This window comes from Lemur catta, chromosome 23 (assembly GCF_020740605.2).
Source record: "Lemur catta isolate mLemCat1 chromosome 23, mLemCat1.pri, whole genome shotgun sequence".
Classification (NCBI taxonomy): Eukaryota; Metazoa; Chordata; class Mammalia; order Primates; family Lemuridae; genus Lemur; species Lemur catta.
This window is the reverse complement of record NC_059150.1, coordinates 7,442,773-7,456,339: the sequence shown is the minus strand read 5'-3', so window position 1 is coordinate 7,456,339 and position 13,567 is coordinate 7,442,773. Positions and strand designations below refer to the sequence as shown.

Here is a 13,567-nt window from a genome sequence, read left to right as displayed (position 1 = left end):
TCCCTTCCACTGTGTCCCATATTGCAAAGCAGAGTTGTCCGCTTAAATGAATAAAGGAAATGCAGAAATAAATTTTAAAAATACAGTCATCCAGAAAGTCTACAACAGCCCCCGAAATCCACACTTATCATTTATCATTTATTGTATACTGCCTTATTTTTTTCATATTTTATCTTTTCTCAATATGTAAATTTCTATCATGTAAGCACCTTCTAAAGTATGATTTTCAAAAAGTTAAAAACATGATACTCATGTAAATATAAACTGAATGTGTCAAAAATTATATTCGACTCATTGATTAATGAGGAACCATTAAAATCCTACAACTTGTTCAACAAAGAATTTGAGGAATAGAGATTTCAAACATATTTTGGATAATGTTATTAATATTGTGTGCATATAATGTACCAAAAGTTATCTCCTTTTGTGTATGATCTTAAAAATTAATTGCATTTTTTAATTAAAAATAACTTTTATTATATTTTCTTATTACAAAAACAATGCATATTACTCACATATTTTAGCATGACTTTATTTATCCAGGAGATAAACGTTCAGCCAGAAAAATGGATCTCTTGGTTTATATTTATAATAAAAATCAATGAGGAAAAAAAGTATTCAAAAAACTTCCCCATCCATTAATATCGTTATTAGCCTTTTACAGAAGACAGATATCCATATTCTGGAAATTTAACTTAAGGTAATACTATGACATTCGACTTAAAAGCTCAAGCTATCTAAATTTCTACCAAAACAACTGACAATATAAATTACATTACATTCTGATTAAATACATGCAAACGGTGATATGCAGACTCAGAAATGTCTTCCATGGACAGAATAAATAACTAAATAAAAACATTGTCTGATCATCAAGACAGTATATTTAGATGCAGAGAGAAACCCACATCACAAGAACAAAATCATTACAGTACAGCATGCTAGAAGCAGCCATGTGAAAATCACCTGCTACAGAGCAGGAAGGAGCCTTTCTCAAGGCAGCTGTGTGTGTATAAAATAAGCTCCTAGTTTCTAGATGCTGAACTGCCCGCAGCCCAGCTCATCACTCTTAGGTTACAGAGTCTTGTATCACCCACAGTATAAAAGAACCATTTGGGGGAAGCTGCATGTCATTACTTTTTTTTGCTACTCACCCTTTTGCCCAGCAAGCGGGCATTTGAGTGAAAAAGAAAAGAAAAATTTTTTAAAGCTAAAAACATATTATTCTTTTTTGCTTGCAAGATATAATATCCTTTGGGGATCCCACACTCTCCTTCAGGAGTGGTGACATGTTAAAATCGCATTAACAGAGACATACTTGCACATCTGACGGTCACTGATGTAGGGAAGAGTTATCTGGTTTATCCGTAAGGGAAACCAAGTGACTAATGCACTGAGGCCTTGGTTCTCCCCGGCTCCCCCCAAGTTTTACACGAGAGACCAGTTGACCACAACAGTGACAGCTAGCTAAGAGTCAGGCTTCAGAAGCCTGCTCCTCTTGAAGATGCAGTCACGGCTTTGTTAGACACCACATCGTGGTGACAGATCCAGCGGAAGGGGATGTCTCCTTCCACCTGTTTTGAAACCAAAAGCCTCCCCGATACAGTTGATCCCAAGGAGCCTTCTTTACTTCTTCATGGGATGTAAATGGTACCTTACTTTTCTCTCCAGTCCGTACTCCCAACCACTCAGGAGAATTAAGTCAGCCCAGTCTTCAGCTACGAGAGGCACATGCATCACGTAGAAAATGCAGTAGCTACAAAAGAGAACTTAGAAGGTGGGTACCTATTTAGGGGAGTCTTGCAGTCAGATCCTGCCCTGAAGGGCCTGGAACAAGAAAAACCTCTCTAAACGAAAAGGTTGCTACGGACACTGTTCTTCCGTCACTGCAGAAGAGATGTTCCAGGGACTGAATTTCTCAGACACCCTCCATTCACCTGGTGATTAGTCCTTTGTTTCCAATGCGGCAGAAGGTGACTGCTAGCGTATGTGTGTGGGACCGTAGCCTGCTCGCCTGGAATGGATGCAAGAGACCAGCTCTCACCACACAGAAAAGGCTTTCTGGAGTTCGGTCCTCTCACTTGGAAACTGAGAGGTGCATTTGCACTTTAGGCAAAGAATAGCCAACGGGGGATGTGGATAGTCATAGGTAGCATGTTAAATGTCTAAACAGAAAGAGATTGGCCAACGTGGGCCAAACTCAGCAAAGAGATGATACAAACTAATCAGTTCAGGCTGTTAAATGTTTTGAGGCACAGGGATGTTAAGTTTTTCAATGTAACGGATATTCCCATTAGGCGAGAGGGGAGGAGGTGTGGTGATGTTTTTCCAGGCCTCATTTTGGTGGCCCCAAATGTCCAGTACCAACTTAACTTCCTGTTCTAGCCTCTGTGGAGCTGACATCCCAAGCTTTTCAGCAGATCCCAGTCCCTCGGAGAGGTGTGGCCCGGGCCGCCACATCAACTGGAAAGCAATGTGAGGGCTGCGGCAGACGGGCGTCTGTGCATTGCCAGTTTGTTGTCTGCTGCCTAGGAGCCAGAGGGGAAGAGACACAAAGCCATTACACCACCACCAAAGGACGAACAAAGAAAGTAGAGCAGAATCCCGCCCCAACCCCAGTCCCCGACCCCTCATCCCACATCCACACACACGCGTGAACACACCGCTGTGCCTGCACACGCACGGGGCAGTCAGGGGAGTCAGGCAAATGCTAATGGCATAGTCACAGGCTTCCCTCCCTGAGAAGATGACCCTGTGACCATGTTGGACCAGGTGCTCCTTTTAGACCTAGGCCATAAGCTACAGACCTAAGATATGAAGCAGAAGCAGTTGGGGTCCCTCAGGGAAAAGGAGAGTACATAGGCTACATCAACTAAAAGACCATGCCAAAAAGTGACACTGTAGTCAGGGGCTACTTGGCTTCTGAGAAGGGTCCCTGCCATTGTAGTCACCGCAGTTCATTCTGAAATCAGTCATCAGAGTGGACCAACTTCTTCCCATAAACTGGGATCTAATGTTTTACCTTGTGAGAAATTCTTCCCCCGAGAACGTGTTCCTAAAATGTTAAGTGTGCATATGAATCACCTGGTGATCCTGTTAAAATGAAGATTCTGATTCAGTATGTCTGGGATGGGGCCTGAGATTCTGCATTTCTAATGAGCTCCTGGTCCTTGTTAGGGTAACAAGGAATAAGGCATGAGAATGATGAAACAATCCCACCTGTACTTCCCGTACCAGAAGTTAAATCCCATTGTATACCACTGGCCATAATCTCTTCAGAAACAGGCAGGTCATATTTTAGGAGCAACATCCCACTAAATTCTAAAAGCTCTCCAAAATTTTTCTTTATAATAGATAATATGAGTTACCTGTCACTAATGGGAGTCACTGCATAGTATGGTCAAATGTAATTTTTTCTTAATTCTTATATAGGAGCCAACTACTAAAGTTCATGTGCTTTCCATAATGTCCTTTCCATCTTCCCCAGAAGGTGGTAGAAGAGAGCCATGCCTACACCATGGACTCCAATTACACACAGAACTTCCCTGCATCTCATTTGTTGTGCAGCACCAGGCAAAGTTTTAGGGGTAGGGAGTGGGTGGGGAACAAAACCAAAAATACAAAACAAAAAACCCAGGAGCCTTCTGATAGGTTCAAGTTACTTAACAATTTTATTTACCCATTCTACACACACACCCCCACACAAAAACACATTTTGAATACAGTTATACACACCTTAAGTGGATCTGAGTGGCATATTCTGTTATCAGAGTCACCAGATTAAATCAGAATGCTGCTAAAGACTTATGTCTCTACTTTCAACAGAGCTGTGCCTAGGAAATTTACAGTAGAACTCTAGTTCTAGGCTTCCCGATCCAGCCCATTCCCATTCAAGCCTGTGGTGCTCAGCCCCACTCCACCCCCCTCCAAATGGCACCGTTTGTGATCAGTCCTTTGCTTTTGCCATAGCAAAACCATCACCGTATCAGAATGAATTGATCTTGTTACTTCAACACAATAAAAAATGTACATAAGCAATTCAGATACAAAAACACTGAGTAGGTAAATCTTGGTCACAGATATCCAGGGAAAGGATTACTGGAAAGAATACTTTTGCCAACTCTTAAAATCCATTTTTGAATGCAAAATTTCCTTTGCATTTTTATTTATTAGATTAGGAGTAAAAGCCAAATGCATGGCAGACTAAAAACAGCAGCACTATCCAATGGAATGCTACATTCCATAACAGGGTGAATTGAGGGCACAGACAGTTCAGAAATGGACGGTGTAAGTGAAGTCATGCCCCAAAGCCGGGGACTGGATGAGACGACTTCAAGTAGAGGTAACAACTTCGGGCTCTTAACCAGCATTCCCTTGGCTGAGTTCATAAAAAACTATACAAGTGATTACAACTTTTATCTTTAACAAAATGATGAGAATTTTGTCACTAAAGTACAAGAAGTGTCTATTAAAAGTCATAGTGTACAGAACTTCCCCATAAAGAAAATGTATGGAGTGCTTAGTACCTTTCTTTGTAAGACACACGCTATAGACAGAAAATTACAATAATGTGTATATACTACCAATTGGTACAGTCAGAAAACAGATAGACTGTCAATGTATAGACCTTACTAGAGCCCGTCAGACAGCACCTAGATCCTGCTAGTCTATCAGTCAGTCAGCACACAGACACTACTAGAGTCTGTCAGTCAGTCAGCACACAGATCCTATAGAGTCAGCATACAAATCCTACTAGTCTATCAGTCAGGAAGCACAGAGACCTTACTAGAGTCTGTCAGTCAGCCAGCACAGACAGCCTACTAGAGACCGTCTTCTAAACAGTATGAGTCTAAATTCAACTTCCGGATACATTAAGTCTTCTGATGTGTGTGTTACCTTGAGGGGAAGTCAGAGTTCTACTTCTCAATGTTCAACCTGACTTAATTGTTACAAATTTTTAAAATAAAAATATTTTAAAACACATATAAGTCAAAATATATACTAGAAAAGCTGGGCAAATCTATCAAATTTCTTGACACCAAACAGCATGGCTTCTGGGCTTGACAAAGACAATGGAATGTGCGTGAGACTACATAAACCAGATACAGTTCTTTCAATTACTAGACACTCTTTCCCTCGTCCATTGGCCATCCTAAGCACCAGTGAGTTTCTCAGATCTCCTACACATACACAAAAAACCGTAAAATGAATTTATTTCCAAACAGCTATATGTTTCTTCAAAATGCCAGTGCCTCTAAAGATCAAATGTGGGTTGCAAAGAGGATTACCCAGATAATAACAAGGAATATTTAACCATTCCATCTAGGAGTGCAAATGTACAGTATCCCTAACTCGGGAAACAAACAACTAAAACCAGAAGCAATGATACAGGGTATATCCCTAGCACAATATGTGAGTTTTCTTATTCTACTTTCCAAATCAAGGTAAAACCATTCCTTTTACCAGAGCAATACAAAGAATAAGAAAGAGCTAAATTCCAATTTGGGGATTAGGAGATAGAACAGAAGCAGGTTCTCCAAGGCTGCTTTAGATTCCTCTTTCAAATCTGTCACGGACTTCCTCATTCAGTTTTGAAGCAAGAACAAGAAAAAAGAATTGATAATAATTTTCCTTTCCCCATTTTATACCAGTAGATTAAATGCTAATGTCTTCACTTATTTCTCCCATAACAAAACTTAAAACCTCAGCAAAGGGTACCCTGAAGTCCATTTTGTCTTTGGAGGACTTGTGCTACAGACACGATCATAGTAATGTATATATGCTACCAATACACAGCCAAGTAACAGAAGCGGGAAGAAGGCCTAGAAAGGAAGGATAGGAAGTAAGACTTCTCTAAAATTTGGAGTAAGAGCTTTTTCCCATTCTATATTCTCCTGGCTTCTTTCTGTTAAACTTCTCTGAAAAGATCTTGACCTAAAAACTAAAGGAAGTGGAAAATCTTCCTTGTCAAATTCCAATTTTTCCTGTCCTATCTGAGAATAATAAGACCACCAAAGCTCCTCCTCTGGGGGATGCAAACAGCACAGGAGAGTGGTGAAATAATCAGCACGTTGGGAGGCAGAATGAACGTCCCAGTGACCTGTCTCTAATGCTGGGGTTTATAACAGGTTAACATAATGCTAGTTTGTTGGAGAAGGCCACTCACGCTAAGAGTAGGTACAGTATAAATCCAAAGTCTTTAGATCAAAGTGCTCCCTCTTCTCATTCATTAGCTCTGAATTATTCTCACTTTGCAGCAGGAGAAAAGATGAATGCTTATTTGGGCTACAGATGTCACCCTCCAAGCAAAGGTACACAAGATGACCTTGTAAAAGTGCCACATATTCCCCAAACCACATCTCATTCTCGCAATGGTGGGGGCATCCCCACATGTCAACCCCTTTAGTATTATGGCCATAAGAGAAAAGTCAGGAGAAGCAATCTGTACACCACTGTGACAGTCAGCACTTCTAGACGTAGTGTGTTGTTCTTTTGCCAATGTTCATGTTACAAATTACATGTCCTGTCTCTTAAAATAATCTTCTTCAGGGCAAGGATCTGTTCTTGTACTTCTGTGTGTTCTTCCTCCACCACTGCCCCACCAGCCCAAAGCCCCACAAACAAAGATACTAAGTACACATTAGGTAACATCTCAACAGAACAACAGGTTACTTTATGTCTTGGATGCAGTTCTGAGAAGAATCTAGGCAAGCAGCCTTTGGAAACTGGCCATGGTATTGTACTTGCAACAGAGTAAAGGACTCAGGGTTGGGAGTCAGTTGTCTGTTAAGACAACCTTTATCATCCTGCAGGTACTGCCTCAGTACCTCTCTCCAGGGTGCTTAAAATCCCCAGCTATTAGCCAAGGACAATTATGTAATTCAGTGATGTTTTTAACCCTGCAATATAAAGGGTTAAAGATGGGACTAAAACCTAGAATAATCCTCAAAAACACAGCAGCCTGCCTTGGATGGTGTTACTTTATTTAATATTAAGATCTGCTCAAATATAATATATACCTCCAAAGAACTGTCCTTTCAGAACCACAAGGAATTCAGAATTCCTAGGTTGATGCTTTGTCCCAGGAACTACTATTCCGGTGTTTTCCCACCCAACTTTCTAAGGTGGAGTTCTTAACCTAGGTTACAAATCATCAGGGAAACTATTGAAACATACGCATGTCCAGACCCCATTCTCAGAGATTTTGAATCAATATCAAGCCTAAGGTGGACACAGGCCTGTTTATGTTTCAAAAGTTCTAAAGGGGATTCTAAAGAACACTCCTGGATGAGAACCACAACAAAAGGTCTTCCATTACCAAACAAAAACAAAACAAAACAAAAATATCCTTGGAAAATAGCTAACTTGTTGTCACCGGTTATCTCTAAAAGATAAGCCGATAACTTTAAGGTGGGGAGACACCTCTCTCTTTTAAAAATATCACGAGAACTTTAAATTTGACTCTCAGAAAAATGTACATATATTCATACATTTTGCATGCAAAATTGGGAGACAGAGTAAGCCATCATGGACTACCAAGGGGCTAAGAATCCCTTCTCTAAGCATGTCCTGTTTAACTCTACAAAGAAAATGAAACCACAGAAATGAACAGATAATGAAAACCGTCAACAACTAGACATAGGGTTCCAAAGACTCCTTTTATGAGATAGTTCCTCCTTATGAACACAAGAATACTCCAATGAGAGAGATTAAAGTCACCATCAAGCTTTACCACATTTGGGGGAAAAAAAATTGTCCATATTAAAAAAAATTGCTCATATAGGAAAAATTTTGTTTTTAAACTTAAGGAGAGTGTGCTAAAAATTACTAGAAAATAAAAAGCAGCTTTAGTGAACTCTTCTCTGCCTTTTTCCTTGAGCAATTCAAACATCAGTGGTGACTCCTAAACCTAACTCCATCCTGAACAGCCCCACTGGTCACTGGCTTTGGCAGGAAAGTTGCTGCGATTGACAGAGAACCTGGGAACCACTGGAGAAAAGACATGACTGCCCTGCAAGAGCCCTGCAAGAGCTAGAGACCACCCTACTCTTCTGAACCCTACTCCACAGATACCAAAAGACCCACGCCTGGCTCTTCAAGTTGAAAACACAAACCAAGATACTTCCCACATCCTCAGAGCCAGCTTCCCTCAAGGCATCGAAGACTTATGATTGTTTTTCAGGAAAGGAGGCAAAATTTCTCACCCTATGTCCACTTGCAAGCTCCCAATTATTCTGTGGATGTTCTGTAGCCTGGGCTGGCCCGGGCAGGGCCTGGCTGGAGAGGAAGGGAGAAGGGAAAATAAAGACTTCCCCAGGCCAGATCCATTTAGGCCCACTGCAGAAAGCATCACCTGGATCAGACTTCTCTCTTGCCAAGCACCCCCTTCCTTCCTAGACAGACACCACAGTGCCACACATTACACTGGACAGTCCGAAGGGGAGATGAAAGAGGGGGAAGAAAGCAGTCAATCAAGTAAGCACTGTGAGGGAAACACACATGAAAGAGACAAGGGTGAAGAAAAATTGGGCTTTTGTGTACCCCTCCCATGCCCCACCACCACCATCACCACTTCACCAACACAAAGACATTAGGAGTTTAGACACCAGGGAACAGAGAGAAGAACCAAGCCTATGGGGCATGCTTAGCCCCAGGGGAGTGTATCCTTTCCCTCTTCCTCCAGACTTGTCCTGAAAGATTCAACTCGCCAACTTGCCCCCAAGCGGGGAGATGTTTCAAACTGCAGACTAGCTAAAGTTGGTCTGCAAATACGTGATCTCAGGTTCTGTGTCATGATTAATGGTGAGGTGTCGGAAGTGGGGGTTGGGGGAGGAAGTTAATGACTCCTTGGTTATTAGCAACAAGGGCAAGAGGCCCAGGCTGGAGGGAAACACACAGTTACACCACCGGAATGCTGACTTGGGTCTTCGGCTAGTCGGCCCCTTCTTGCATGTCCGGAGCACGGAGAGGGCTGAGGGGCTCGAGGGGCCGGCTCCCAACACTGTAATTTCTTGGACGCCTTATTGTATTCGAACTGGACAGAGGCGTAAAGCTGTTCCTTCTCATCCTTATGGGGGTTTGGTTCTTGGGGAAGTTGTTCTGATTGGAAATGGAGGGACACCACACAAATGAAAGCCAAGCCAAGAGCTCACTCGTATAGGTTAAATATCGCTTGTAACCACAACAGCCGCCCTCACTCCTGCTCCTCTGCACACAGGGTCTCCCATGGGACAGGGGACATGGCCTGGTCTCCTAGCACCAGGGAGCTGAATGGTTTGTAAGAATGAGAAGCTCCTTGAGTATCAGATCCTAAAGCAGGAAAAAGACTCAAAGAAAGGAAGGGGCTTATTGAAGATCACACTGATGACCAGCGACAGACCTAGGACCGAACCTAAGTCTCTTGACTTTATAGGAGCCTCTGGACTCTGCTTTTCTAAATGGAGACCTTCCTGGGGTAAGAATTTGCATTTTACTTCAACCAGACACTGTCCATATTTAATTGAATTTCTAGGGGCCAACTTTCAAGGTTAAGACTCACAAAAGGGTTATTAATTAAAAAATAATAATTCTAACATCTCTTCCTTTTGGAAGTAAGCAGACTACATAGGACTCAAGTTTTGGATCTGTTTCCCTTTTGTATATAAAAGAAACCCCAGTCTCTTGATGCTAAAGGTTCAAAGACTCAAGATGGCAGGGAAACTAGCACGTTCCCCTGTGGGAAAATACTTACAGTTGGCTTGTCACGGTGCGTGTTCACAGCCTCCACATTGAGTTTAATTGTTTCCACTTTGCACCCTGGGAAAACAGAGGGAAGAAACGAAGCCATCAGGGAAAAAGCTCAAGAGAAAATTCCTTAGTTTCATGATGGGAAAGTATACCATAAAGGTATGTATGTATTCCCAAATACATACATATATACATACATCTCTTTAAAAATGGAAGGCACCAATGGAACCTCCGTGGTATAAGTTGAACTTCTAGACAAACTTCAGAGAAAATTCAAATATCCTGACCTTCCTTGATCCCCACATTCTGCCAGCCCCGAAGCTCCTAGTTACCGTAGGCCACAGGAGTAAGTTTGAAGATGGTATGAAGTGGGCATCTCAAATATGGTAGCTCATCTGAAAGCAGAAAGACCAGGCAAGAGAGGTGTTAATATTAGGGACAAGGTCAAGTTAGTAGAAGAGAGATTCTAAGGAGCTCATAACAAGTTTTCTTTACCCTGACCACTACCTAGAGTCGTATAGCTCCTCCCCTAAACATCAGTCAATTCTCATGACCAAAGAAGCCCCCCACGCTTCTAAGTGGCTAAAGAAGGAAATAAGGCCATTTTCAATCCTTCCACGCAAGCAAAACAGGAATAAGTGCCATAGCCAGGGCCCATGGAAGGGGTCCACCTGGGTATAGCAAAAGCCAATGATACTCGGCCACAAAAGCTTCCCAGCAGTTCAGGGAAATCAAAGGATGAAGAAGCTTCCAAGATACCACCTTCCTAGTAGTCAGAGTGACACGCTGGGAATATTCAGCCACTTTCCTGATGCTGCCAGGAGCGTCAGCTTGGCGCTGGCCCTTTAGCCAGGCAGGATCAAGGAGCCTCAGCAGCAGCCAACCTCTGTTGGGGGTTTTTGCAGCAGCTGAGCGACTTTAGTAAGTAGCTGACCCCGTGGCTGCTGGGAGCCCCACACTGCTGCCTGAAGAATGTACTCTGAGTGGAAGAGGGGAAGGTCTGGTTGCCAAGGATCCTGGTGCCACTGTGAGGCCAGCCCTCTCCCCATGGATGTGTCCCCTAGCCCTTCCCTCAAACTGTACCTGCGCCTTTATCCAAGAAGTAGGCCAGGAGGCAGCGCATGACAGCCTGGTGGGAGATGACGAGGACGTTGCCCTGACGTTCCAGCTCCATGATGACAGGCTCCAGCCGCTGCACAAGGTCCTGGTACGACTGTGCGGGGAAACGGGCAGGCTGGCAGGGGGCCAGATGCAAGCTGGCAGCCAAGTCAGTGTCTGGGGCCCGGAGTCAAGAGGCCACTTCTTCTTCCCCAGCGGGCTTTCCTCCTGGATACTCAGCGACTTTATGTCACCTACTAACCGTCCCCAGCCCTGGTATCACTTGAGAATAATCAGATCTTTCAAGAGCAATATTCAGACCAAGAAAACTATGGGTCAAGAAAAGAAAGTCTGAATTCAACCTGTGTTGGGTTTTTTTGTTCCCACAGATTAATACAGGCAGTATATAAGACAACAAGAGCCACCTAGGAGTTTCCTGCACCTCTGCCATTCTGTTTTATTTACCTTTGCCTTATACATCCCTATGGTATAAAGCCCCTTAGTCCAGGAAATAGCCTAAAACACTGAAGATGATAGGGCAATAATTCATATCCCACATATTTACTTGATGACTCCATTTGCTTATGTGGGGGTGGGATTAAGGAAACAGAATGAAAAATAGAAACTAAAAGAAGATCGTGTTGATTCTACAACATACTCAACATAAAGGAGGTCTTGTCACCCTTTTCCCTGGAAATCTTAACAAATTAATGAGGCACTTGGCTGCTGAAGCTGAACTGGACCCAATATGACTCAAGGGTAAGATGATAAACAATGTCTAGACTCCCCCCAAATCACAGTCAATTCTTCCCCTGGATCAAAGCTAAACCCCAGCAAAGTGCTAGGCAGTCACTCCACATGAGCGAGGCTCACCTCCCCACCAGGATACCGATACAGATACTTGTCTTGATCTCGAAGAGCAAATTCTTCTGGATACTGCTTTTCTATCTCTGCATAGGTCATCTCCTCACACACGCCCTGCAAAAAGCCACACTGGCTTAAAGAGGTAAACTGACCCACACTAGCCCCATCCCCAATAAGGAAGATGACACTGAAAAATACTAGTTTCTCACTACGTGCCACACACTGTGCTGGGTCTTTTTGTGTGTTATACCTGATTGTGACCAGGGAGTCAAGGGGTGTCTGCCACTCTCAGGACCGCAGAGAGGAAGGCAGCTTCTCTAGCTCACCTGCCACTTTCTCCTGCTACTGTGGGGATCTTAAAGGCCAAGAAAAGGCAACAGGATAAAAGGAAGAGGAAGCAGGGAAGGAGGGAATCTGAAGGGACTGGAGACCTTGCAGAAGAAATAAAAGAATAGAGAGGAAGAGAAAGAAATCTCTATTTCTGTGCTTAAAGATAGAGAAAACCAAAAAAAACTTTGGGAAGGACTTTTCCTGAATAGCTGACCAAATGGTCTAAGCAGAAATTAAAGAAGTGGGTTGCTGGCTATTTCTTTTTCCCAGGCGGCAAACATACAAAGAACAAAATGAGTCCTTGTTAGCCCCACTCTCCCCAGGTGCCAGAATGGCTGGGTCAAAAATTGGTTTGGGTCCCATCATTGACACAAGAACTGAAGGAGGCAGGAAATCTCATCTGGGATGCAGTTTTCCTCCCTGAACCTCCAAATTGGCCACAGATTCAGCTTCCTCAAAGTTTCTACTTTGTGTTTCTAGTTTCCTAGATAAAACTGCCCAAGTAGTGACTTCTCATAGTTCCTGCCTAAATACGAGACCCTTATTGGCTTTTGTCTTTTTTCTTTTTTTTGGCCTTCAGAGCTTCCAACTCACAGCATCAATCTCATTCAGAATCTTCCACTGCTCATAAGTCACCCCAAGAGACTCTGCAGTCTGGATAGTTCTCTTCAACTGGCTCGTCCACACTTTGAGGTCTGTTATCTCCTGTTCCTCCAGAAACTTCCTCAGAGCGTGGGAAAACTGGGGTTTGAAAATAAAAATTAAAAAAGGAAAGAAAACACACACACACACACACACACACACACACACACACACACACACACTAACTCAGCCTGAAATGGGCAATGTGTATAGCCACAGTCAAAAATCCATAAGTGCTACTACAGTTAATATAAACCCATGAGGAAATAAACTTTGACTGATGTACCCTCTACTGTGCTAAGAATACAAATCGTGCCCAATAAAGATCTGGGGCTGGACGACTGCAGCAAAAATGGCTCCAAGTTATCCACACAGAGCTAGATGCAGTGAGTAGGAAAACACCTTGAGTACTTGCCTGACTTTCTTAAACCACAGTCCAAGCCCAAATGGGATTTAAGAAGTAGTAAGGGGATAAAAGGGATGACCTCCACTGTGCCCTTTTAACTCTAAGCCCAGGAAATCCAGCCTGCTGGCTAATTACTCACCTGCTTTCCCCGCACTGAGAGGCCAGAGTCACCCCCAATCTTCCCCAAGAGATTGAACTCGCTCTCTCCATGCCGGCACAGGTAAATGGTGCGAGGATGGACATGAATATTCATGAGGTAGTAGACTATCTTGCTCTGGATGTAGTCCTGGACTCTGTTGACTAAAAATCGCTGGCCCACATTTATCACCTTGATGAAAGAAAGATCCCTGGGACAGAGCAAGAAAAAAAAAGTTCCCTGGGTATAAAAATCTTATAATTGGATTAGGAGGGAAAAGGATTTCTATAGTGACTTGCAGGCTTATAGCCACTCTTCCTCCTCTCCTCTGTGACCCCCCTCTCCCCGTTTATGGAACCAAATGG

General features: G+C 43.1%; 1 protein-coding gene across 6 annotated transcripts in view; it reads right to left on the bottom strand.

The window, feature by feature from the left end:
• Positions 1-516: 516 nt before the first annotated feature.
• The window catches only part of PFKFB2 (6-phosphofructo-2-kinase/fructose-2,6-biphosphatase 2), a 24,715-nt gene continuing 11,664 nt past the window's right edge, over positions 517-13,567 (bottom strand). For 2 of the 6 annotated variants that reach the window (XM_045536620.1, XM_045536617.1), the window contains exons 9-15: positions 13,206-13,413; positions 12,613-12,759; positions 11,698-11,802; positions 10,810-10,939; positions 10,059-10,121; positions 9,731-9,795; positions 8,309-9,099 (exon numbers count right to left, since the gene is read on the bottom strand). In XM_045536620.1, the coding sequence (XP_045392576.1) occupies positions 8,932-9,099; positions 9,731-9,795; positions 10,059-10,121; positions 10,810-10,939; positions 11,698-11,802; positions 12,613-12,759; positions 13,206-13,413 (886 nt within the window). In that variant the 3' untranslated portion in view covers positions 8,309-8,931. Of the gene's footprint in view, positions 2,529-8,308; positions 9,100-9,730; positions 9,796-10,058; positions 10,122-10,434; positions 10,706-10,809; positions 10,940-11,697; positions 11,803-12,612; positions 12,760-13,205; positions 13,414-13,567 lie in introns of those variants that run through there. The other 4 variants (XM_045536619.1, XM_045536618.1, XM_045536621.1 and 1 more) reach the window with 4 other exon arrangements.